This window comes from Lepidochelys olivacea (genome assembly GCF_965140295.1).
Source record: "Lepidochelys olivacea isolate rLepOli2 genome assembly, chromosome: 1".
Taxonomy (NCBI): domain Eukaryota; kingdom Metazoa; phylum Chordata; order Testudines; family Cheloniidae; genus Lepidochelys; species Lepidochelys olivacea.
Genome location: NC_140411.1, coordinates 223,147,960 through 223,172,144, shown reverse-complemented (window position 1 = coordinate 223,172,144; position 24,185 = coordinate 223,147,960). Strand labels below are relative to the sequence as shown.

General features: G+C 47.8%; 2 protein-coding genes across 3 annotated transcripts in view; one reads left to right on the top strand and one right to left on the bottom strand.

Annotated features, from left to right (window-relative positions):
* The window catches only part of LOC311521224 (uncharacterized protein), a 38,107-nt gene extending 14,180 nt beyond the window's left edge, over positions 1-23,927 (top strand). The window contains exons 5-7 of the mRNA XM_084629442.1: positions 8,163-8,326; positions 19,361-19,483; positions 20,387-23,927. Coding sequence (XP_084485568.1) covers positions 8,163-8,326; positions 19,361-19,483; positions 20,387-21,393 — 1,294 coding nt within the window. The 3' untranslated portion in view covers positions 21,394-23,927. The remainder of the gene's footprint in view (positions 1-8,162; positions 8,327-19,360; positions 19,484-20,386) is intronic.
* On the bottom strand, positions 5,626-16,757 carry LOC311514158 (protein mono-ADP-ribosyltransferase TIPARP-like). Of its 2 annotated transcripts, XM_084616582.1 has the most exons (8): positions 16,598-16,757; positions 15,419-15,597; positions 14,049-14,248; positions 11,728-12,131; positions 11,098-11,269; positions 8,502-8,689; positions 8,145-8,414; positions 5,626-6,915 (listed from the first exon to the last, which is right to left on the bottom strand). In XM_084616582.1, the coding sequence occupies exons 4-8, from the start codon at positions 12,009-12,011 to the stop codon at positions 6,471-6,473; spliced, it is 1,359 nt and encodes a 452-aa protein (XP_084472708.1). In that variant the 5' UTR covers positions 12,012-12,131; positions 14,049-14,248; positions 15,419-15,597; positions 16,598-16,757; the 3' UTR covers positions 5,626-6,470. The 2 variants fall into 2 exon arrangements, with proteins under 2 accessions (XP_084472708.1, XP_084472707.1); XM_084616581.1 differs by lacking the exons at positions 14,049-14,248; positions 15,419-15,597; positions 16,598-16,757 and having other exon boundaries at positions 11,728-12,847.
* Positions 23,928-24,185: the final 258 nt, after the last annotated feature.

Here is a 24,185-nt window from a genome sequence, read left to right as displayed (position 1 = left end):
CACATTCTGTACATATGTAGGGACTCTCTTCCCTGAGGGGTTTCTGTTGATTAAGGGTGACTTTTAGTTTCTTAGACCCTCTTGCTTGATGAGTGGATTTAGTGCATCTCTTCCTCTGCTGCCTTTCTGGCCTGGCTTTCCCCCAGCCAGGACTCTGGGCTTCAGATGGTTGTGATAACTCATCTTGCTCAAGATCTTCCTGATTAGGTTTCTCCTCCTCATTTTCACTCATAGTGCTATCGCTTGCTGGAATAAAAATGGGAGTTCCGACATGATTCATTCCCTGCCCTCGGGAGAAATAAAGCCTTGGACTGGTACTTGCAAAGCATCAGTCTCTAATTAGAGACTGTTCCTGAGGCCTTAAATCCAAAAATCAAATCCCACCAAACCCTTTCCCAAAGGGAAGGAGGAAGTGAGAAGAGGGGGACAAGAGGACAGAAGGAAAGAGGTGATGGAGAAGTGGGAGAAAGTGAGGGAAGACAAAGATGAACGTATGAGACTCTCTCCCCTCTCTTGAGAATTTCCACCTCTCAGAGCAGGGCAGATTAAGCCAAGCTCTTTGCCCACATAAATCCTGTTGCAAAGCAGGAAGAGAAAGGAATGGGCTCAAACAAATGACCCCTCCCAACTATCTCATTTTAACCACTTCTTCTCTCAGCCCACATGCCCTCTGCCCCTGCCCATTTAATAGAGAATGAGAGCACCTCCCTGCAGTTTGCCTGCTTTAAAAATGAGGTTTCCTCTCCTTCACACTAGGGAAGTGAGCTTCCTTCTGATTTACAATCATGTATGTTTAAGAGAAAGCTTTCCTGAGTGAGACTAACAGGCAAACGGATTCAGTTACTGCCATTCAATGCATTAGTGAAGAGCTAGCTCATTCCCTATGTTGGAGTTACACATGTAGGGGGCTAAAAACACCACAATGTCCCTTGGCACTTCTCTCCAGTGGGAGGAAGGAGCAATTTGACTCATTATAGGAATAGGAAGACTTCCTCCAAAACCCAACGGCTACAGGGATTTGCAGAGACTGTGTCTCTGCAGTGACCAATCGCCCTCACAACCCTGACAGTACAGCAGGACCCAGGTAGCCTTCACAGCCTCTCCTCCCCCAAAATGCCTTTAAGCAGTAAGAGATACTTCAGATGAAAGTCCCAGTTCACCTGCTCAGATCCCCTAACTTTTGGTGTCCTCCCACTTGTGGCGGTGGAGAGGAAGATAAAGCTGAAAAAGAGAGAAATTCTGGCTTCTGTTTTCACTCATTTCAGGTGGATTTTGTTTTCCTGTTTTTAAAAAGTGGAAGAACCCCAGGGCAAAAAGCAGCACTCTGCATCACAGAGAGCTTAGGGTGCCTAACACAGGCTGTGGCATGGCAGACTGCAAACAGATGAGAGAAGACAGACTTTAGAGCTCACAACACCTGTGCTGATATCCCAGCTTTTTAAGTTCACTTATGGTGGGTCACTTAACTGCTATAAGTTACTCCTCACCTGTACAGGAGTCTCCTTGGATCTTACTTTTTCTGGAGCCCGGGAGCCCAGAGGCCATAGGCTCTTCCCCCAGCTCCATCTAGAAGAGAAGGGATCTGGAGTTTGAAACCTAATTTAGTGGGAAAGAAAACAGATGCAATGCAACCCAGCAGTGGTAACAGGTTATGTTAAGATAATGGGGGAGAATTTGTCAATCCCACACAGCTGAGCAGTTAGCCAGGGAGCCCAGAGTTTTGTGGAAAGAGCCTCAGTTTAGTGATCTTACAGCTAAGAGCAGGAGAAGAGAGTTTATCCTAAGGCAGGGGTTCTCAAACTTCATTGCACTGCAACCCCCTTCTGACAACAAAACTTACTACACAACCCCAGGAGAAGGGACTGAAGCCTGATCCCACCTGAGCTGAGCCCCACCCACCCAGGGGTCAAAAGCCCAAGCCCCACCACCCAGGGCAGGGTAGACTAAAGCTGAAGCCCAAAGGCTTCAGTCCCAGGCAGGGGGCCTGCAACCTGACCCTGATTCCCAGGGTTGAAGCCACTTTGGGGTCCTAACTCATAGCTTGAGAGCCACTGTCTTAGAGAAAAGATCAGGGTTAGCTAACACTCCAGAGCTCAATCTCAACCACTTCCCTAGTGCCAACAACCTCTTAGTGTTGGCAACAGGGAATCCCACCCCCAATACTGTATTAACCTACCCTCTGGCCTTAGTGCCCCCTCCCACTCCCTCAAATTCTCCACATTGCACCTCTCCCTTCCTTCAGTTTCCTCCAGAACATTACCCCTCCCTACACACCCCCATGCCTGAGTTTCCCCATCCGACCACAGTACCCTACATTCAGGCCAGGCTCACTTGATAAGGCCCAGAGGGGCTGGTGCTTAAGCTGTAGCTCATACTCCAACTTTCCCCTCCCTCTTCTTCCCCTGGGCTGTTCCCTATACCCCCTGTGAGGCTTTTATTGAAGAAGGTGCTGAGGGTAGTGATTGGCTGACAGGGTCAGGGTGGGACTGGCTCCTCCCACTGCCGCAGGCCAAAAAGGGTGACTGCAGCAAAGGCTTTTTTTTTTTGAAACAGAAAGAAAATTTATTGGTAACGCTTACAGAATTACCAAAGGAAACAAAACAACTATGCAACAAAACAACGCAATCAGAAGGTATAACACAGCAGCTTTCAGGAGGGAGAAGTGTTCAGGCTAGCCTGGGCCCAGAGCGGGGGGGCTTCCTTGACACTCGTGGTCTTCCACTCTCCTGAGTTACCTGGTGGCCTAGAGCGGGGGGGGGGCTTCCTCGACACTCGTGGTCTTCCACCCCCTCGAGTTACCCAGTGCCGCGCCCAGTGTCACCGATCCTCCCTCTCCTGAGAGTGCCCGGTAAGATGGGCACGGCTGCGGGGTGGGCGGTTTGGGGGGGGGGTAGACACCCATGTATTATAGGACCCCTCCTAGATGACAGGAATGATGGTATCCACAGCGGCAACGGCTGGGGCTGGGGTCTCTCGCTCTTCCCCTCAATCAAAGGGTCAGACGGAGGCAACTGGACGGGGTCACCGAGCAGCAAAGGCTGAGGGCCCTGGGGAGATGGTGGAAGTGTTTGCTAGGGCAGAGTGAGTGAGTGAGTGAGTGAGTGTACCCTTCTTACAGGCATATATGTAAAGAGTCAGTAGTCTTCATGTAGGAGCAGCAGACAGTAGTGCTACTGTGCTGCACTGTTGTTGTTGCTGCTGCTGTCGCCCCCCCCCCCTCCCCCGGAGAACAAGAAGAGCAGGGAAGCTTTACCAAGACGTCTGCAGGGAAGAGAGGATGATCCACTTTAAGACACTTGCAGAGACTTCAGTTTCAATGCTAACCTTTTCATTCTGTTATCTCATCCTCCTGCTTTCCCCAATGCCATTTGTCTGTTTTGTCCACCTTATGTGGCCTGTCTGACCCTCATTCTGTAAGCTTTCTGGGGCACGGGCTCTTTTGTTTGGTATCTCTCTGTGCAGCATATAGCCTAGTAGAGCCCTGATCCTTGTTTGGGGTTTATAGGCATTACCCTAATTCAGCAGTTCTCAAACTGTGGGTTGAGACTCCAAAGTGGGTCATGACCCCATTTTAAAGGGATCACCAGGGCTAGCTTAGACTTCCTAGGGCCAAAGCCTGAGCCCCACTGCCTGAAGCTGAAGCCTGAGGGCTGAAGTCCTGGGCAGCAGAGCTCAGATTTCAGGTCCCCTGCCTGGGGCTGAAGCCCCTGGGATTTGACTTTAGTCCCCCTGCCTAGGGTGCTGGGGCTTTGGCTTTGGCCCCACCACCTGGGGCGGCAGGGCTTGGGCAGGCTCAGGACTTGGTCCCCTCTGCTGGGGTTGTGTAGTAATTCTTCTTGTCAGAAGTGGGGGTGTGGTGCAATGAAGTTTGAGAACCCCTGCCCTAATTCAGATAATCTCTTTATTATAAATATATCTGTGCTGGGGGGATACTGGTGCACACAATGCCAACTACATTGGGGCCTTGTGGTGGGAATGGCAGACACAGAGAGATCTCACTTGCTCTGTAGTCAGAGCTAGTTAAGGATGTGTGATAGTGCTGTGAGAAATGGAGGCAGGAGGCCACTTGAAACATGGGCTCAAAAATAAGAGAGGGATATAGTCTGAGGTGAGACTGGTTCCCTTTCATACAGTCTGTACTGGCCAGCAAGTTTCCTGTGGTTCCTCAGTCACGTCTCCTGCGTGTTGCAAAAATATGTGCCAGAGCTAGCAAAATAGAAAGAATGAGAGACTTTTCCTCTGGAGTCTCCGAACCAGGGTGTTTCATCCACAGAACTATGGCTACTTAGAAAGTGATTTACCTTAGTCCTTGTGACACCAACCAGCAGCTACTGTATCAGCAGGTAGGGAAAATATATGAATAAGAGGGAACTAGCTCTACCTAATGTTTCTGCTGTACTGAATTGAGATGTTCATCCCTTACCATCATGCTTGGGCATCACATTTACCTCTTCCCAGTCTTGTCAACCCTAAGCATTCAAAAATCATTTCTTATGCCCCAAAAGTGATGAGTCTGGCTTAAAAATCATGAGATCTTAAAATAAATACATGTGGGGTTCTTTTTATTTGCCATCTAGTTTCTGAGCATTTACGGTGCACTTGGGTCACATTTTCCAACTTTTCTTTGCAACCAGGAGGCCTAGAAACTAGAGCTGATCTTCAAATGGAATTTCCATTCCCCAAGAAATTCTGACATTTGTTTTTGTCACAAATTGGGATGAGAAGTCAAAATCTCAACATTTTTTGCAGAATGAAATCTTGCAAAATATGTTGATTTGGAAACATTATGATGATCTTATTGACAAAACATTTCAATATTTTCTAAAGGAAAAGTTCTGACCTGACAGGAAGTCCAACAGCGGCCACTTGGAATTCAATTTTTAATGCATCAATCAGAGTGGTAAGATGATGGTGAGAAAGAGTGAGTAGGACTCATAGCTCACAAATAAAATACTTCCTAGGATGGCAGATGAGGAGGAGGGAGTGGGGAGGCAAAGAGACTGGGTGCACCCTCCCTTACCAGTCCAGAAGGAGATACTCCAATTTTTGGGAGTATGTCTTAGTGGTGTCTGGGCAGCCAAATGTGGGAATTTTCAGGGAATTCCTATGGCCTGTGTTATGCAGGAGATCAGACAAGGTGATCACAATGGTCATTACTTGCCTTAATCCCACTGAAGTGATAGAATAAGGTTCATACTATGAGTAAAGGGTATCAGAATCTGGCCCTGATTGAATGAATAAACTCTAGAGGGAGGCTATTTCAATGAGGTGGCAAACAGGTGAACCCACAAAAAAATGGACAGTTCCTACCTCCCCCAGCTTCTTGCTAAAACAGTGTAGGTGCCAAAAATTGCTTGAAGAGATGCCTGAAACCAGCTGCTTTCTAGCAGATTTATGGATCAGGTAGGAGGGGCCAGTGCAAGAGAACCAGGGAGGTTTTCCAGCAGCAAGGGGGAGATGGTGTGAGACACTTTTGCCTGGAGCAAGTCCTGACCCACTAGAAACTCTGACAAGCCCAAGTCTGTGGACTCCCCCCATCAGATACAGAAGTTAATTTGACACACACACATTTTGTAAATTAACTATTAACACATCTCTAGTTTTAATAATTCAAGAAAACCCCTTACCAACAAATAAAGCCATTATAGTAACAATAATTTAAACAAGTATTTAATATAAAAAAATTTAGCAATCCCACCCCCAACATTTATACTAAGAGCAGGCTGCACTGAACAGTCATTATTGACAGATAACTCACATGGGGAGGAGTGTTTTTAGAGAGAGGAAGGTGTTGATATTTCACAAAAACAGAAGGGTGGCATTTTTAATGTACTTGAGGAACACATCATGGTCCACAAGACCCTCCAGAGATCAGGATGAGAAAGAATGGCTTCATTTCATGCAACAGTGCCTCCTTCTGGCCAATATACAAAACAGTTTTTTAGTGGAATCCAGAGGGGACATCTTACACAGCCATTCTTATTTAGATGGATGGTGAAATGAATTGGAGGTGACCAGGGTAAAGTCAGAGGTGGGTAAATGTGGATTGTGGGAAAGAATAGAGGGGATCATCAATGAGAATACAAGGAGGTGGTAGAGGAATGCTGTGGAAATTAGTGGGGTATGTTTTTCCATATATTGAAAGGATTAAGGGCTCCTCTGAAAATCCCACTCTAAGAGTGGGGTATACAACTCTCAGTGAATTTGAATGGGAGTCAGGTGCCAAATTTCCATTCTAATTCAATCGGAGTTGGGTGTCTAATTCCTTTAGGCACCTTTCAAAATCCCAGCCTACATGCACTTGCAGCCAGCACTCTCTGTATGCCCAGGAACAGTTTGTAGAATCCTTTACAAGGAGCATAGGTCAAAGGAATGTGAAGGGCTAAAACCAACCCTCTTCATGCTCTGATGGTAGAAGTCATTATGTGGATGATTCAGAGAGAGGAGAAAAGCCCCTCTTCCTTGTGTCATCAGCTGTACAGCACCACAGGGTCAGAGAGGAGCTTGTAGTGGATAAGAAAGTAGGGGTAGCACTGGAAGTTGTCAAAGGCCACGTACACCTGAGGCTTGCTCACACTATTGACACATGAGTCATAGAGTTGCCCACCAGGCTTCTGTTCTGGGGGCCGGCGGTAATGTGCTCTCCCAGCCACAGTCTTGCCCACCAAAACCTTGGCCAGGAACATGTAGCGCATCCCACCTTTCTTTGCACGGGAGTATCTGTTTGAATAATCTGCTCTCAATGAGAAATAAATGCCCTGGCCAAAGATAGGGCTGTGCTGTTCCGGGAGGAACTGGCTGAAGTTTGTTTTGCAAATAGGCTCCACATTTCTGGCTGAGGTTCCAAAGAAGAGGTGCTTCTCCAGATGTTGTTTCTCAAGCTTTGTTCTTCCCCAAGTCATGAATTTTTTCTGGCTTAATTGGGAGCAAAGAAGAAACAGAAGAAGGTTAGAGTCTCTGCCCTGACAGGATGATGCTGAAGGTTCACAGGGAGACCAGGAAGAGTAATCCCTCCCACCCATACTTCAACTCTTACTTATGCAAAAGATAAGTAGCACAATCTTGAATTCCAAGGAGCTAGGGTTCAGTCTCTTGCTCTCCCACAGAAGCTTATGCCCAAATAAATTTGTTAGTCTCTAAGGTGCCTCAAGGACTCCTCGTTGTTTTTACTGATATAGACTAACACGGTTACCACTCTGAAACCTGAGAGCTCAGAAGTGCTCAAATAAACATCTACCCACAAAATCCATGCCTTAACACGCTAATTAAGCCATCATGGATGGATACATGCAACAATACACACTCATAGATGAGTGCACCACCCCATAATGCACAACTGTTCACTCACCAAATCAATATGCACATTTGTACCTACAACAAGGCACTAGGATTCACCCAGTGCACAGATAAGCACTCTGGTATAGATGAAGCAACCAACCAATGCACAAGGAAGTACCTATTAACGAACAAATATGTTTGCTTTAGTGCACTGGGACCCACAGTTCAGGGCAATAGTAGTAAGATTTTTGCTGTCAGTCTCTGAGCATAGCAGGAACCAAAGACTAGAGGACTGACAACAGTATTCCTATTCACCAGGAAAGAAAGATGATCCAGTGCTTAAGGTGCTAGTCTCGGACTGGACTTGCTCAGCCACATACTTCCTGTATGATGTTGGGGAAATGGTTTAGGCCAAGATCCACACAGGTATTTAGGCCCCTAATTTCCACTGAAATCAGTGGAAGCTAAGAAACCTAAATATCTTTGTGGATCAGGGCCTCAGTTCCACATCTATAAAATGTGAATAATAGCACTTGGCTGCCTCACAGGGATGTTGTGAGGGTCAATACATTAAAAATAGTGAGGTGCTCAAATACTGTGGTGATGGGGACCACGTAAGTATCTAGGAGGCTGGAACTCTCTATTAACACAATGGGTTTTGTGGCACTAGCACTGGGATTCACACTCCTATCCTTTGCTGGCATTGGCATTCACAGTCCCTGCCTCTGTGTGTAGGAGCCACACCCTATAGCTCCACATTTGTATTTCCAACCTCTGAGGATGGTGGGATGCTTAACCCTGAGCACTAGCACTGCAATTCACACTCCGAGGCTGTTGTCTCTAACAACATCCACTTCTCTTTTTACTTGGTATATCTTTGCCAGAGATCTTCGTTCCGGATCCTATAAATTGCCAGCACCAGGACCTCATCCTCTGGAAGAGACTGGTGGAAGAGAACACAAGTTGAGCGGTATGCAGCTTCTGATGGCGTCACCTCCATTTGCAGGAAAGCCTGATCAACAGATGGCTGTGGAATCCAAGCAGCGGGGTATGGACCATAGTAACCATCCATGGGATCTTCCCCAGGGATGGCAGGAGTAGGACAGGAGGGTATACTGGCTTTACTTGGGATCATCCTAAGGAGATAACGAGAGGGGAACATTTATTTTCCCACATGCTGTTGAAATGCCTGTAGGAACATTGTTGCCAGTAGAGTCACTTACTGCAGGTATGGCATCATATCGAGGAGTGATCGGTAGGAAGGCCTGCGCTGGATGTGGCGAACGTATCCCCGTTCCATGTTATGTTGCACAAACCTCTTCAAATCCACGCTGTAGTGCTTGCCCCAGAGCTCGAAGTTGTGGAGTTCCTTGTCCTCCTCAAAGGCAGTGAGGAGATCACTGCAGATGGGCTGAGCACAGAGAGAATAAGAGGTGGAGATATGATGTTAGGATAAACAGGATAAAGGAAAAAATCAGGTGTGCCTCCACAATGCTCCCTCAATAGCACTCTAGCCTTTCATTGGAGAAAGGCCACCCCACGCTTTCTGGGTGCTTGAGGGCAGTCATTCTGCATATGGATGCTCAGTCTCTCTTCACCCACTTGCTTCTCCTTTAGTCATGGCTCTCTCCTATTATCATCATTCCTTTGCTTTTGCTAATTTCCCCAACACTTTCAAATCTGTCTTCATCCATCCCCTTCTTAGGGTATGTCTGCACTACAAGTGCTACAGTGGCACATCTGCGGTGCTGCAGTAACCCCTCTTCAGTGTAGACACTTGTTATAGCAAAGAAGGGGTTTTCTGTCACTGTAGTAAATCCACCCCCTTGAGAGCAGAATTGGTCTGTCAGCCTACTGGTGTCTACACCAGGGCTTAGGCTGGCTTCACTAAGTCTCTCAGGAGGGTGTATTTTTAACACCTCCTGGGTGATGTAACTAGGTCAACCTACGTTTTAGGCATAGACCAAGACTTACACAACACTTTCTTGGCCCTCGCACTCCAACCTCTGCCCTGTCTCTAACCTTCCCTTTCTCAGCAAACTGCTGAAGAAATCTGCACTCATCTCTCCAACCATCTCATCGGCCATGTCTACACTACAATTTATATTGGCAAAACTTATGTCGCTCAGGGGTGTGAAAAAAGCATCCCCCGAACGACATAAGTTTCGCCGGCATAGCTACCCCCCACTCATTGGTGATGGTTTAATTTTGTTGACGGGAGAGCTCTCGCCTATTGGCATAGAGCAGCTACACAAGAGACCTTACAGCAGCGCAGTTGCAATGGTACAGCTGTGCAGCTGTAAGCTCTGTAGTGTAGACATGGCCTTACTCAAGAACATCTTTGCCTATTTTTTTAATCTGGGTTTCCCTCTGGCTAGAGCAGAAGAGCAACTCCTCTCTAGGCAGCAAAAAAACCTACCCACCCTCCAAAACACCCTAATTTCTGCTGCATATGCTTTCATCAGCTGTATTGTCAGAGCAACATTTAACATTGTAGAGCTGTATTCTCCTGAACAGTGTTCATAGCTATGCAGTCATCTCTGGTTCCCTCCTGTCATGGTTCCACTCCTATCCATGGAGTTGTGCTCTTGCTCTCTCACTGATGACAGCTACCCCTTTGTGCCATGGCCCCTTGTGCCCGGAATCCCACAAGCCTTAGTTCTCAGCCCACTGCTCTCTTCTGTCTGCCGTCAACGCTTCCAGTCACCCTCTCTACAGTGAGAGGGTTGTTGTACCCCTGACCCTTGCTTTGAAAAGAGTGAGGCCATAGTTAGAAATACGCAATATAAATATGATTTAAGAGTAATTGTGGGAGGGAAGATTTAGGGGCTTCTGGAAGCTCTCCTCCACTAGCTAATGTAAACCCAGTCCCTGGACTCTGAGAAAGAGTCCCCTTAGGAATCCCTCAGGAAGAGTCCACAGTGAGAAACTCCTCAGCAGCTCTGGAGAAGGAGGTGTCTGTACCAGCCCCTTTCTTCTTCCCCCAAAACAACAGCAGGAGGTAGGACAGGACAGCATCAAGCACTCCTCACCCTCAATATCCTGCATTAATAAGGTCAGGACCAGCACTAATGTCTCCTCCCCCGATACTCAGCAAGAAGAGAGGGAGGAGGCAAGCAGGCACTCCCAGAGATTGATAAGCAGCAGCTGTGGGGGTAGCAGAGGCTGGGAACAGCCCACCTTCGCACCATTTATGTGCTAGTCCAGGTGTATGTGGGACACATGGGATAAGCACCCTACAACTGTTACAGCTGCTGAAGGGTAAAGGGAAGGAGAAGGAAGTGGCCGCCTGGGTCTTGGCTTTCCTGCCCATCCTCCCACCCCCCACTGAAGAGGCAGGGTCTGCTTGGGCAGCCCTTTGATCTACCAAAGGAGGGGAGGGGAACTGAAGGCAATGTCTGCCCAGCCCCTGGCTATGGGGCTTTGTAGGGGTGCATGCAGTCTGGGTCTAGCAGCAGCCAGTCTGTAGAAGGACAGCTTTGTGTCTCTCTGTCTGGGGTTATTTTTTGTTATCATTCTGAATTCTAAGAAATAAAGCAGTGTTTGATTGCAACCTTCCAGTAAGAGTATTTATGCTTTTATTTAACTTCTCTATGTGTATGCCACAAACTCTTGGCCTCTTCAGTCTCACACTAGAGTCAACACAACAGCTTTCTCTCCTGCAGCTCCTGGTGGCTGGATGAGCCTTTCTGCAGTTACCCCCCTCACCGACCCTGTGTAATTGCATTTATTGCAGTGAAGCATTATTTGAGGAGACAGCTCGCATGAAAGACACCAGCCAGAACATCATACCGTGAGGCCTCATCCTCTTTCCCTCACCTCCTTGTATTTTATCCATTTATCACCATTTTTCCAAAACACTGCCCACTGTGTGGGGAAATGGGGGTTCAGCTGTGGATCGCAGGTGTTGGAAAGACGCCTCGCTTTGTCATAGGTCTCAGAGGTTATCACTTCCAAGGAAGTCAGGGCAAGTTTCCCAGAAGAATTATTGCTATGAGGAAAAATAAATAAATAAATAGTTACAAGCATGCGTACCGCTGGGAGAGTGAGCCTGCAGTAGCGGTGATCTCCCTAAGGCACTACTCCTCCACCATCCCCTGTAATGCCCTCCACTGGGAGAGACTGGGACTGGAGAAACTATGTACTCCTCACAGCCAATGCTACCATTCTGTTCAGCACCTCCAGCTGAGAGTGGTTAGTATTGGAGCATAGCTGGGAGGGAGCTCGCCACAGCTGGAGCCCCTTCGCCGTTCCCTGGAGTTCCTCCAGTAAGGGAAGACAACCTGTGCCAGAACAACTAGAACATCTGCCCCATTGCTTTCCTTGTCTCCTACTGTACAAGGCTAGGACCTGTGTTGAAGTGACCTCACTGCAGTTAGTTCTCTTGTGCTGTTCTTTATAGCATCTCCTGCTGGGAAATGCTGGGGCTGGAATTTTTCCATCACTTACTTGTCCAAAAAATTAGCATGACTTTTGTTAACATTGCAGTAAAGATTTTCCAGGTGCCGCTGAGCTGAGTCACTCAAACTCTGCCAGGCTTTGTTGTCACTCCGCCTTAACTGCCAGTGGTAGGGATAGCGAGTATGGTGGAGTGGGCAGCCAGCTCCTTCAGGACAGTTTCCAAGGAGGAAGTGGTCACAAATTCTGATCCCGTCTGCCTGATGGATATGGAGCTGGGCCCCATCTTCATTGGCTAGGTGCTCTGGAGATTTCCTCTTATTCTGTAAATCCATTGAGAAGACAATGCTGTTTGTGTTCTTAGGAACTGGTTTCCCACTGGCTGAAGAAGCTCTGAGATCTTAAGGGAAGTGGAGATGTAAAGAGAAGTTCAGTTCTTTGGAGGAACCCAACTCCTGGGAGAAAAATGGGGAAATGTAGTGAGGCAGGAAACTGCCCTGAATGCAGAGCTTCCTACACAGGACAACTTTCTTTAGTGCTTCTCAATGCAGGCACATTGGACCTCATCTTCACAGGTATTTAGATGCCATTGAAATCAACTGCCATTGAAATCAATGGGACTTAGGCACGTAAATAACTTTGAGGATCTGGGGCAGATCCCCCAATAACTGGGCATTTGTCTTTTGCATTTTCTGCCCTCCCCAGCTGTAGCCCATGTCCCCAGGACTTTCTCCCCAATGGCAAACCTTTCCTACTATGTGAGCCTCAGGGATATCCCCTCCTTGCCCTTCCTCAGATAGCCATCATTTCCTGTCAGAATAAAACCAGCAGCTGGTGCAGTAAAGGGGAGTAAGATACTCCTCTGATTCTCTTGTACTTGCTCTCTCTAGACTTTCCCGCCACCTAAAGGTTCCTGTTCAGATTTATGTGTAGTGTCTGTCTCTAGTTTCTTCTTCTCACTTTCTCTAGGGGGAAGTGGATTCCAGACTTTTGCAGGAATCCAACTCCTGGAGGCATGAAGCTGCTCTGTTTCCGGATCCCTAGGTCTAGATTCTGGGCTGTGCCTCCAGAGAAGTGTTGTTTACAGACAGCATAGTTATAGGGAATGGAATGGCCCTCAGCACAAAGTAGAGGAATCCTAGCAGCTGCTATCATTTACCCCAACAATCCTGGAGCCCAGAATCCTCCCACCCCTCCCACTTCCAGCACAGCCCCTACACCAGAGCCTGCACTAGGAGAATGCTCCCTCGTCCATCACAGCCCCTATACACAGCCCTAAGGGCATACAGTGGTTAGGGTGGGGACCAGAATCTGGATCCTAGTCCTCAACACCCATACACCTGTTACAGAGCCCCTTGCCAGGGCTTCGTGCCCTACAAACAAACACTGCTCTTCTCATGGGATCATCCTCTCCTGAGCTTTACCTATCGCAGTGGGATCCAAGCTCTACCCTGGCCTGACATCCCCTATCCCCACCCCCACCCCCATGTTTCTGAGGGTAAGGGGGAAATTCAGTCCAGGGCAGTGGGGGTGGGAGAAGTTAATTTAGTCGGTCTCCAGTCCCTCTCTGAGATTCTTTGATCCTCCTCACTAACTCCTGGGGCGAGCTGGTTTGGGAGAGTTACACGCTGACCAACCCAGGGCTCAGCCCCCTCCTATCTCTGCCTCTGGAATAAACCAGGCGTTAAACCCTCATGGCAGTTGAACAGTCAGCCCTGGCATTCCATGCTCGTCCCCAGGCCAGGGATACTTGTCAACCCAGTTTGTACAGCTGGGTGTAGACCAGCCCTGTGTCTCATGCCACCCTTCTGCATACAGTGACCGGCAAAGCCCCTATCCAAGAGTCAACCTGTTTCCCTCCAAGTCACTCAATCCTTCCACAGTGGCACTCCTGCAACTTTGTTGTAAGTTCCTTGCAGCAGGGACTGTCTTCCTATGTGCTTTCACAGCACCTCCCACGAAAGGTCCCTAATCCCAATCGGGTCTTTTGGGAATGACAGCAATATAACAAGAGAGACAAGGTGGGTGAGGTAATATATTTTCTTGGGACAACTTCTATTGCTGAAAGAGACAAGATTTTGAGCTTACGAAGATCTTCTTCAGACTTAAAGAAGAGCTCTGTGTAAGACTGAAAGCTTGTCTCTCTCTCTCCAGCAGAAGGTGGTCCTATAAAAGATATTACTTCACCCACCTTGTCTTTCTAATGTCCTGGGACCAACATGGCTACAACCCTGCAGACAGCAATGTAGCAATGCATATGCACACATGAACTACCCCACTGGGAGTCTGTTCACCTAGGTGTCATTCTAACTCATATTCCCAACAGGATTCATTTCCCTGTGTTTTACCACATAGCAGATTGGTTTACTTACTGTTTTTCCACTGTAACAGCCACTATCCCTGGTGGCTAGAATTTCCCCCTCTTACCACTGGAGTGCCAACTTATCTTCCCCCGACAGTGCTGGAGTCTCCACCCTGCCCACTCCCATTGAAGGTGTCCATCTTCCTTCCTCCAGGCTTGAGAGATACCATAAGCAGGCCAGAGCTGACCCAGTATTGAGTATCAGAGGTGCTGAGAGCATCAGATCATGACAGAAAAATAATTATATTGGTATAAAAATATTATTTATTTAGAATGTAATTACAAATAAGAGTGGATTTTTTTAGAGGAATGTATTTTAAAGCTATCACAGAACAGCTTTCTTCACAAATTCCCCCAGACAGCAAAATGAAGGTGTTCAGGACAGATTTTCAAAGGCACACTTAGGGTATGTCTAGACAATTCACAGAAGTGAGCCTCCCGGGCCGGGTCGACAGCCCACTCCATCCCTAGGCTTCAGAGTTCCAGCCTGACCTGCAAAGTCAAAGCAATGTCTACACAGCTATTGCCCCCTAACCCAAGTCTGACAGCCCAGGATGGGAGGCTCACTTCTGCAGGATGTGTAAACATATTTAGGTGCCTAATTCCCATTGGAAGCCAATGGGAAGTAGGCTAGGATCAAAATGCCATATGATCCTTTGGAAATCTATCCCTTCATCTTATATCTAGGCAAATAGTGCAATGAGGAAGTTTATCTTGTATCAAGGCAAACAGTAAAATGAAGACATTAACTACAGGCATGTGAAATTTCTTCTGAACTTTCTAGTTTTTTTGTAGTTGTTTTAAAAGACAGACAACACCAAAGAATTAAATTAATATTTTCACCAAGTGAAGTTATAAACAAAAAAGAAAGAAAAACAAGTCACGTTTAAAGATAGTCAGAATTTTTTGAGCAAAAGATTTTTTATATCAAATATCAAAGTTATTTTTTATGAAATATTCTTTTGAAATATTACATTTTAAAAATTCAAAGCAAACTTTAAATAAAAAGTGTAACCTGTTGCTTGTTCTTCAAAGTATTTTTCCCACACTTTGTTTTGTTTTTATTAAAATGCCAGTTTTGATTGGGTCAGCTCAGACACATGGTGAGATTATATCAAAATCAAAGCTTTCATTTTTGAAAGTATCCCAATTCAAAGCTGAACAATTTTGCTGAGAAAAATATTCTGAGGGAAAAAAATCAGAACATGCAAAAAGCCAAACTGTTGTGAAACGCGAGACAGAACACACTTTCAACTATGCCCAAAGTTTCTAGCTACTTTTTTTCCTATTTTTGACCCATTTTAATCATATTGCCCTCAGCCACAGTCCAAACGGTTTGCTATTGGTGTGTATTTCATTAATGAAGCAGAAAGTACCTACATTACAATTTAATTTGCCCTTCGCAGAAGTAAGTCGTTCAAAATAACTTTATTAAACACAACCCTGTCTCCAAGGGACTTCACATGATCAAACCCCAAGGATACATCATGCTTTGTTACTGAATGACAGAAGAGTGACATGCAGGGAGCCTTTTGCACTTTTTGGTCAAGACGCTTCTCCTAGAAGAACACAGGAAAAGGGCCAATCAAAATCCTCCATTGGTATCATTGACAAGAGCCACTGCACATGGACACTCATTATTTCTCTCTTTTCTTAAGTCCTCAATGTTAATACACAAAATGATTGACGCACCAGTGGAGCATCACATGTGACAGTTCCCACCATGAACCATGACTGGAGCTGAGACACGGACACGTGAACAACAGTCCATTTTCGATGTTGCATGCCATATTTCCCTCCAAATATGAGATAAGAAAGGCAAGGCACACAAGAAAGATATCAGTCCCTAAGTATGTTATTTCACGCTATGGGGTAGGGGAGGGCCATAACCCTTATACTCTATAGTCCTCTTACCCACTTGGTCCTTAGATTTCTTTTAAAGAAAGTTGAACAGAACTAAACACCATCAAATCTTGATTAAGCAAGACTCAGTTACCTGTAAAACTCACTTATCTGAAAAAGCAAAAAGGTAATGCATTCTCAACATGTATTAATTTCATGGAATTTCCCTTGATTATCCAAATTAAACAATTGCCGTATTATGACTAGATATTCAGAATGGTTTATCATGGAACACCTAGTCCATCCTAATTCTGCCGCATCAGTTATGGGATAGCAGCCCCCATCGAAAGTCTGCCTCTCTGGAGAAAAGTCAATACAACAAAGAAGAATTTTGCACCTAATTTGTACCTTTTCTTTCTCTTGTTTACTGAAATTCCATTTCATTCTATTGGGTAAATGTTGACTTTATGTGTCACTGGACTAAACAAAGAAAAGATAAGACATCTACAAGCATTTGAAGTGTTCAGGGCCATCCAAAGGGGGAGCTGCTGTAGGAGGAGCAAGATGACAGAGTCTGTAAGACAGTGGGGCCCAATTCACCAGCCAGGGCATTCAATATGGCTCCCAACAGCAGCAGAATTTCAGTCCCTTTCTTCAGAAGTGGGTTTATTTAATTCAACATTAATTAAAAAGACTAGATTATTTCCAGAAACCCACCTGTTCCATTTTAAGTCTCTCTCCTAAATTAGCTCCTTTATCCCCACCCTTCAGCTGGGTTAGAGAGTTGAGGCCCCAGATCCTCTTCTTCCTCCCTGGGGTGGATGAAAAGGCTTTCCTGTACCTTCCAGGGTTTCAACAAATTAATATGACAAATCTAGAATCGATGTCCGGAGGTTGGTCAGGAAACCCGGGGCCGGGACCAGGATGTTGAGCCGGTACCAGAGCATGGACAGGACTAGTTGGTTAAGCACGAGCGCTCTCCCTCGGAGGGAGAGACATCGGAGTAGCCTTGTCCATTTCCGGAGCCGCTCCGTAACCCCGCCTTCTAAATTTTGCCAGTTCTCCGGTGGAGAAGGGTGCATGGCAGAAAGGTAAACACGTAGGTAAAACAGCGGACCCGTGCTCCACTGGATGGTCTGAAGCACGGGTGGGAGGGAGCTCACCTGCTGCCAGTCCCCTACCGCCAAGCCAGAGCTCTTGACCCAGTTGACTCGGGCAGAGGAGGCTGCCGAATAGATGGCCTGGCAAGCCTACATCCGCACCAAGTCGCCCAGGTCCTGGACCACGAGGAGCACGTCATCAGCGTACGCCGACAGGACCAGCCGCAACTCCGGCTCCCGCAGCACCAACCCTGTCAACCTCCTTCGGAGGAGACAGAAGAAGGGCTCGATCGCCAGAGCGTACACCTGGCCTGAGAGGGGGCACGCCTGCCGTACTCCTCGCCCGAAGCTGACCGGTTCGGTCAGGGTCCAGTTGAGCCTAACCAGACACTCCGCGGAAGTGTACAGCACCCAGAGAAAACTCACAAACTGAGGTCCGAATCCAAACGCCTGCAGAGTGCCCAGGAGGTACCCAGGGTCCACTCAATCGAATGCCTTCTCCTGATCAAGAGACAGGAGGGCGAACGACAGACCTTCTCTACGCCTGAGTTCCAAAAGGTCTCGGACTAGAAATAGGTTGTCAAAAACGCTGTGGCCCAGGACAGTGTAGGTCTGGTCTGGGTGGATCGCGTCCGCCATCACGGACCCTAGCCGCAGCGAGATTGCTTTCGCTACGATTTTGTAGTCCGTGCTAAGGAGCAAGACGGGACGCCAATTTTGTAAATCGCGGAGGTCTCCCTTCTTCGGCAACAAGGTGAGCACCGCTCGCCTGCACGAAAGAGGACTCCACCTTGCAAAGACTCAGCCCAGACAGACAGAAAGTGTGAAAAATCGGGACAGGAGGTGGGGGGTAATAGGCACCTATATAAGAAAAAGCCCCAAATATCGGGACTGTCGCTATAAAATCGGGACATCTGGTCACCCCACCAGGAGTGTATGCACCTCTCCAACCCGCAGCGAGCCAGCTCCAGCCCACTGGTGCTTGTCTCTTTCCACCTCTCCAGCTGCTGGACTAACAGGGCACAGACAGTGTCCTGAGAGGCACAGCCCAGGGTGTCAGGGGATGGAGCTGGCCCGTGACTGTTTTGAGGAGGGAGAAGGCAGGGGACGGAGGGAGGCTGTGTACTTTGGAAGGAAAGGCTTGAGCAGGAGGCAGGGCCAGGGAAAGCTGCTGGCAATGTCTCCCTTGGCAGAGAGAGCTACTCAGGGGACAACCTCTAAGTTAAGGTACCTGGCTAGGGGCCAGTGTCCAGGCGAGAAAGAGAGCAGCAGAGAGGCAGGGGAAAGCTAGTGAAAGTCCCCTGGACAGGAGCGGAGGAGAGGCTTGGGAAGAATGCACAGGGACATAGGTGCTGGAACGAGGGGTGCAGCAGCACCCCCTGCCTGGTAGTGGTTTCCATCACAAACAAGGTTTGCAGTTTCATTCAATGGCTCTCAGCACCCCCACTATACAAATTGTCCCAGCCCTCCCTGCACAGAGAGGCATTGGTCAGACGTGACAGGGAGACTGCCCACCCCTTCTCCCCAGTGTATTTTAGGTATCGTGCTGGTGATTTTCCTGAACGGCCCACAAACAAAAGGTCGATGCCCTCTCCGGGATCAAACAAACCCCGTGCAAATCTGACCTTTTTTTTTTTTTTTTTTTCTTCTTTAAAATCTCGCCTGCAAAACAGCCAGCCTTGCGCCCGCGCGCGCGGATTCTGGGGGGCCCGGGGTTGGCCGTCGCCGCCGGCCCCCCGCCTTGGGGATGGAAGGGTTACAACCATAGAGCGCGGCGGCGCGCCCAGCGCCCGCTGCAGAAGCAGGAAGTATTTACAGGCAGGGGGACAGGTCGGGGGAGGCTGGCGGACTTCAGAAAGAAGGGACTTCCTATTCCCAGCAGCCCATTACCCTGCAGCCTGTTGTCTGAGCCTGGGGGCTGGGGGAGCAGCTAGTGTCCAAAGTGCCTGAGTCCCTGCTTCCAATGATCCCCCCCCCGCCCCTGCCAGAGAGCATAAGGGAATAAAATACACCTCTTTGCTGCCAGTGGGAGAGGTGAGTCAGGGATGGGGGCGCCAACCATAATGGGGAGCGGGTGGAAATGCAGCTCCAGGGGACGTGGGGGAGACAGCCACAGCGGAGAGGCGAGGGATTGCTGCCCGGGGAGGCCGGGCTGCAGCAGAAAGGGGCTGGCAAGGCTGGGCTGTGCCTGAGAAAGGAAAGACAAATCAAACCAGCCAGCGCCCAGGGGTCTGTGCGGCTACAACCCGGCAGGCTCCCCCTTCCACTTCCACAAAGGGTGGGGCTAAATAGCGGCATGTGGGTTGCCTGCGAGAAGGGTGACCAGACAGCAAATGTGAAAAATCGGGACTGGGGGGAGCAGAATAGGAGCCTATATAAGAAAAAGACCCTAAAATCGGTACTGGCCGTATAAAATCGGGACATCTGGTCACCCTACCTGAGAGTCGCCTGGGGATTTATTCTTGTTGTAGCCCCAAATGCTGGCAGCTGTCTGGGGAGAGAGGTAATTGGGGAGGCAGGGGAGAGGACTAAATGCTGGTTTGTTGCATGTCCCTCTAGTAGGTATCCTTCCCTGCAGATCACTGCTAAACTCGGTTGTTTCACATTGGCCTAGGAACGCTGATGTGCGGATCCCAAGATTCAGCCCTCTCTGCTTTTTCTGTGTCTCTTCGTCCTGTTTGTTTCTGCTCTGTGCCCTCAGCAGAGCTTGTTCTTGTTTTTTATTGCCTCTGTCTCATCTCTCTACCCTCACCTCCCTCATCTTTGTCTTCACTATTCTACGTCTTCTCTTCCTTTTCCCTTTGTCACTTCCCTCGTTTTAAAGTCTTTATGGGGACAGGCTCAGTGCTTTGTGCAAGTGAAAGGATGTCAAGGGGGACCAAACACATCCCATGATACCAGTGAGTGGTGAATTGGGATTTATGAACAGGGGGAAGTGTGGGAGCCAGTGTACAGTACCCATGAAGGGAATTCTTTCCCATCCTTCTCAGAGAAGGAGATAAGAGATGTCAGGGAAGGCTGCTTCCAGTCAAGGTGTCTGCTTCGTGAGCCTGGATTCCGTGGGACTGATTCTTCTGTCACTTACGCCAGTGTAAATCCAGGGCAACTCAGATTAAATCACTGGAATGACACTGGTGTAAATTAGAACAGAATCAGGCTCTTGCCCTCTTTCTCTGAGGGTCTGGGCTACTGGAGGAAATATGTGGGGAGTGGAAGAGAGATAGCGCAGGACAGTCACAGATGCAGATCAGGACTGAGGTGTGGTGCCAGAGCTCTGAGTCCATAGGAATAGCAAGGGGATGCATAGGTCAGAAATGAAATGCTTTGGCAGAACAGTGAAGAGAGGGAGAGCCCAGGACTGGAACAGCCGGGGGTGCTGTATGTCTGGATTCTCATTCTGTTCCAGCAGGTGATGGGAACATGAATGAAAATGAGGAGGAGGATCCTCAGCAGGAAGGTCCCAAGCCAGTGGAAGCCCCTGGGACATTATCAGACTTTTTCATAAGGGAAGCTTTTCCGAGTTCTGACCAGGACAAAGCCTGTGAGAGGCAGGAGATACATTCTCCGGAGGAGAGACAGGAAAAACCTACTCGTTGTGAAAGAGGCTTCAGGAAACGCAAAGACACTATCGTTCACCAGAAAACTCTCCTGGGCGAGAAGCCTTACATCTGTATTGAATGTGGGCAGAGCTTCAACCGGAGCTCAGACCTCATCCGCCATCAGCGGATCCACACAGGCGAGAAACCCTATGTGTGCACCGAGTGCGGGAAAAGCTTCAGCCGGCGCTCACACCTTATCCAGCACCAGAGAATCCACACGGGGGAGAGACCCTACCAATGCAAAGACTGTGGGAAGAGCTTCAGCCAGAGCACGCACCTCGTGCAGCACCAAAGGAACCACACTGGAGAGAGGCCCTATGTGTGTGCAAAATGTGGGAGGAACTTCTACCAGAACTCAGGGCTCATCAGACATGCCAACTTCCACACGGGTGAGAAGCCCTACAAATGCCCCGAGTGTGGGAAATGCTTCAGTGACAGCTCCAATCTCATCGCGCACCAGCGACTGCACACAGGCGAGAAGCCCTACAAGTGCACGGACTGTGACAAATGCTTCAGTGAGAGCTCCAAGCTGATCATCCACCGCCGGACCCACACGGGAGAGAAGCCCTACATGTGTCCCGAGTGCGGGAAGAGCTTCAGCCAGAGATCCCACCTTGTCCAGCACCGCAGGACGCACACAGGAGAGAAACCCTACAAGTGCTCCGAGTGTGGGACGAGCTTCAGCGACAACTCCACCCTGATCCGGCACCGCAGGACCCACACTGGGGAGAAGCCCTTCAAATGTGCGCAGTGTGGGAAGAGCTTCAGCCGCAACTCATACCTAGTGTCGCATCAGAGAGTGCATGTGTGGTAGGAAGCAGCAGTAGCACAGTCCCTGGGCAAGTATGGTGCCATGCAGGCACATGAAACATCCGCAGCAATTGGGAGTGTGGGTGACTGGATCAAAGGGGAGAGTGGAACACATTCCTGGGATGGCAGGCAACGTTTGGGGTCACGGTGAGAGCCAAGGAACTGTGTGCTGGGACATTGATCAGTCTGGAATCTCAGACCTGGCAGGTGATGAAATGACAGGGTCAATTTTCCTGTTTGTTTTGGTGTTTGTTCCTTTTTAAATTATTTTATTTTGAAGTGAAGGTAAAAATGCCAAGCAGTAATTTGGCTCTGGGTCACACCTGCAGCTTATAAGATTGTGGCACACAACTTGCACCCTGCTGGTAGTGCCTCAGTTTTGCAGAATTTACGTTCTCCTCTCTGTACTTATATTAAGTTATATTACAGTTGTGAAGAATGACTTCAGAATGTGACCCAACATAGTGCTAATAACTGCCTGCATCTGCAGGCAAATAGGCGGGAAACCACTCCAAGAGATGCCCTGCTCCTCTGTTAGAGTGCTAACACTGAAGACCCACCACGAAACATTTAAATTGTAATATATTTTAGCAAAAATATCAAGCTGATGTGTTTATCCAGCGTGGCAGGATATCCTAGAAATTAGGAATAGAGAAGACGTATTAGTTCTGTGATGTGCTTAGTATTTCTCTAATTGGCTCCATGGCTTCACAATATCTCCAGAAGGGTGGAGTGCTGGTGAGAGCAAATGGAGGGTCTGGGGGGCAGGAGACTCCTGTGTGCGCTAAAGCTACCGAGCAGATCCAGGAGTTTGAGCAGTTGCTGGCCAAGAAAGCTTGTGAAAGGCTCATTCTGTAGCTAGCTTGGCAAAACTTGCCACTCTCGAAGGGATCAGAACTCTCTGGGAGCCTGAAACCACTTCTGGACTCTCAACAGATGACAAAATATTATTTTATGTATTTTGAAATATTAAACTTTGAGGGGAGCAGGGAACTTGCTTGCAGCTCCTGGAGGAGTAGGGACCTTTGTTTCCCGCTGCTCAAGGAAGTGGTGGAACTTTGTGGAGTGGATGCCTTTCTTTGAAGCTGCAGGGGATCTGAGGCTTTTACTTGCAACTGCAAGTATTTTCCATGGACAACTTCAGACCAATGGGTTTTTGGTTTTGACTTCCCAACAAAAGCTCCAGAAATCTGACAGAGAGTCAGCCAGATGCTGGATGGATCCAGAAATTCCAGGATTCATTTGCTTGACGTACTTTCAAAGGGCATATATGCTTTTCAATTTGCAGACTCAAAGATTAAGCCAAAGTTCAGCTAAAGTTGACTGACTTTTAATGGTCTGATCTTTTCACATCCAAATTTTATGAAGGAAACATACTGAACTTTGGTAAATGCCTGCTGCATGGCCAATGTGACAGCGCTCCAGAATTCAGTGATGGGGGCTGCTGTTTGGGGTAGTTCCTTTGGAATCATTTACATTTGTGAATGGAACTTTTTCTGTTATGTATCTGAATAAATCAAAACACTGCAGCCAATTAATGGACTCAAGCCAGCAACTCCTAATGCCTGAGACAAACTCAAAGGAAAACCCTGGCATCAAGAATTTGGTCTCAGAGAAGCAATGGCACTTTCCTCACTGAAAACTCCTTCCCCTGCAGTCCTCTGAGCATATGTTGCCCTTCTATGTGCTTTGTAAGGTGCTGTGTACATTTAACAGTGCTATATAAATTAAAAATAACTGTGTACATTTATTTCTGATTAAAATATTTATGTAAACTTATTTAAAATTGTATGCAGATTCGGTGTGGTCTTAGGGCTCAGGGCCCATTGCCAGAGCTGCTAAGGTTGTTCACCACTCTTATGAAGACACTGTAATCAGTGTCTTTGGAATTTCCTTTGTGCCCCATACTGGATTTATTTCCCCTGTTCATTGCCACACAGCTGAAATCATTAGCTTCCCCACATCCTGTCCTTCCCGTAGTGTTCTAGCTGTCGAAGGGCAGTCTGGGCATGCCATTTTTTTTGCTTATGTAGTGGTTACAGTATATGTTCCTCTTCCAGCAGGACTTAAATCTCTACCGGGGGCACAGAGCCTCACAAGCAGAATGCAGGAGAGAGAGGTATGTGTAAATCTAAGAAGTCGCTGAGAGCTGGAAAGCCTGCTCCCAAACTGCTGGATACATGGACTCTTGCAGACGGGGTGCAGCCTGTCTCCTCCCTAGTAGCTTCTCTACAATTTGTTTCCTCTCTCTTGATCATATTAACTGTTATTGGAAAAGCCTTGGTAAATGGTAAATTTTCTCATTTAAACAGAAATTCCATGGACTGTCCAATGTTCTGGCCACACCCCATCCCAGGTATTGGTTTCCATCAGGTGCCCAGGTCCTTTTGTCAGTTTAATGGTGCTTTTTAGAATACTCTAGCTTCCTATTGTGCTACTGGTGCTTAGAAACCACAGTGATACTAAGGCACCTTAGAAGTACCTAAAACAGATTGATTAATGGATTAATGTCTCTGAAATAAAAATCTCTCTTTCCAATACTCTCTGCTTTCCCTTCTTCCCCCCGAGTGAGATCTTGAACTCACCAGTTTCATGGCCCCAGTAGGGACCAGTTTTGGAAACGAGTGTTTGTGACCTCTTCACAGTGAGATGGGTTTTGTCTAGCAAAGCTGCCATGTAACCCATATAACAACCTGGAGCTGATGGGCATTCTTACGATTTGTCTTCACTTTCGTCTGATCTATCTGCGTGACTCTAAGATAAAAGCCCAGAGCATGAAACAACCTATTCACTCCC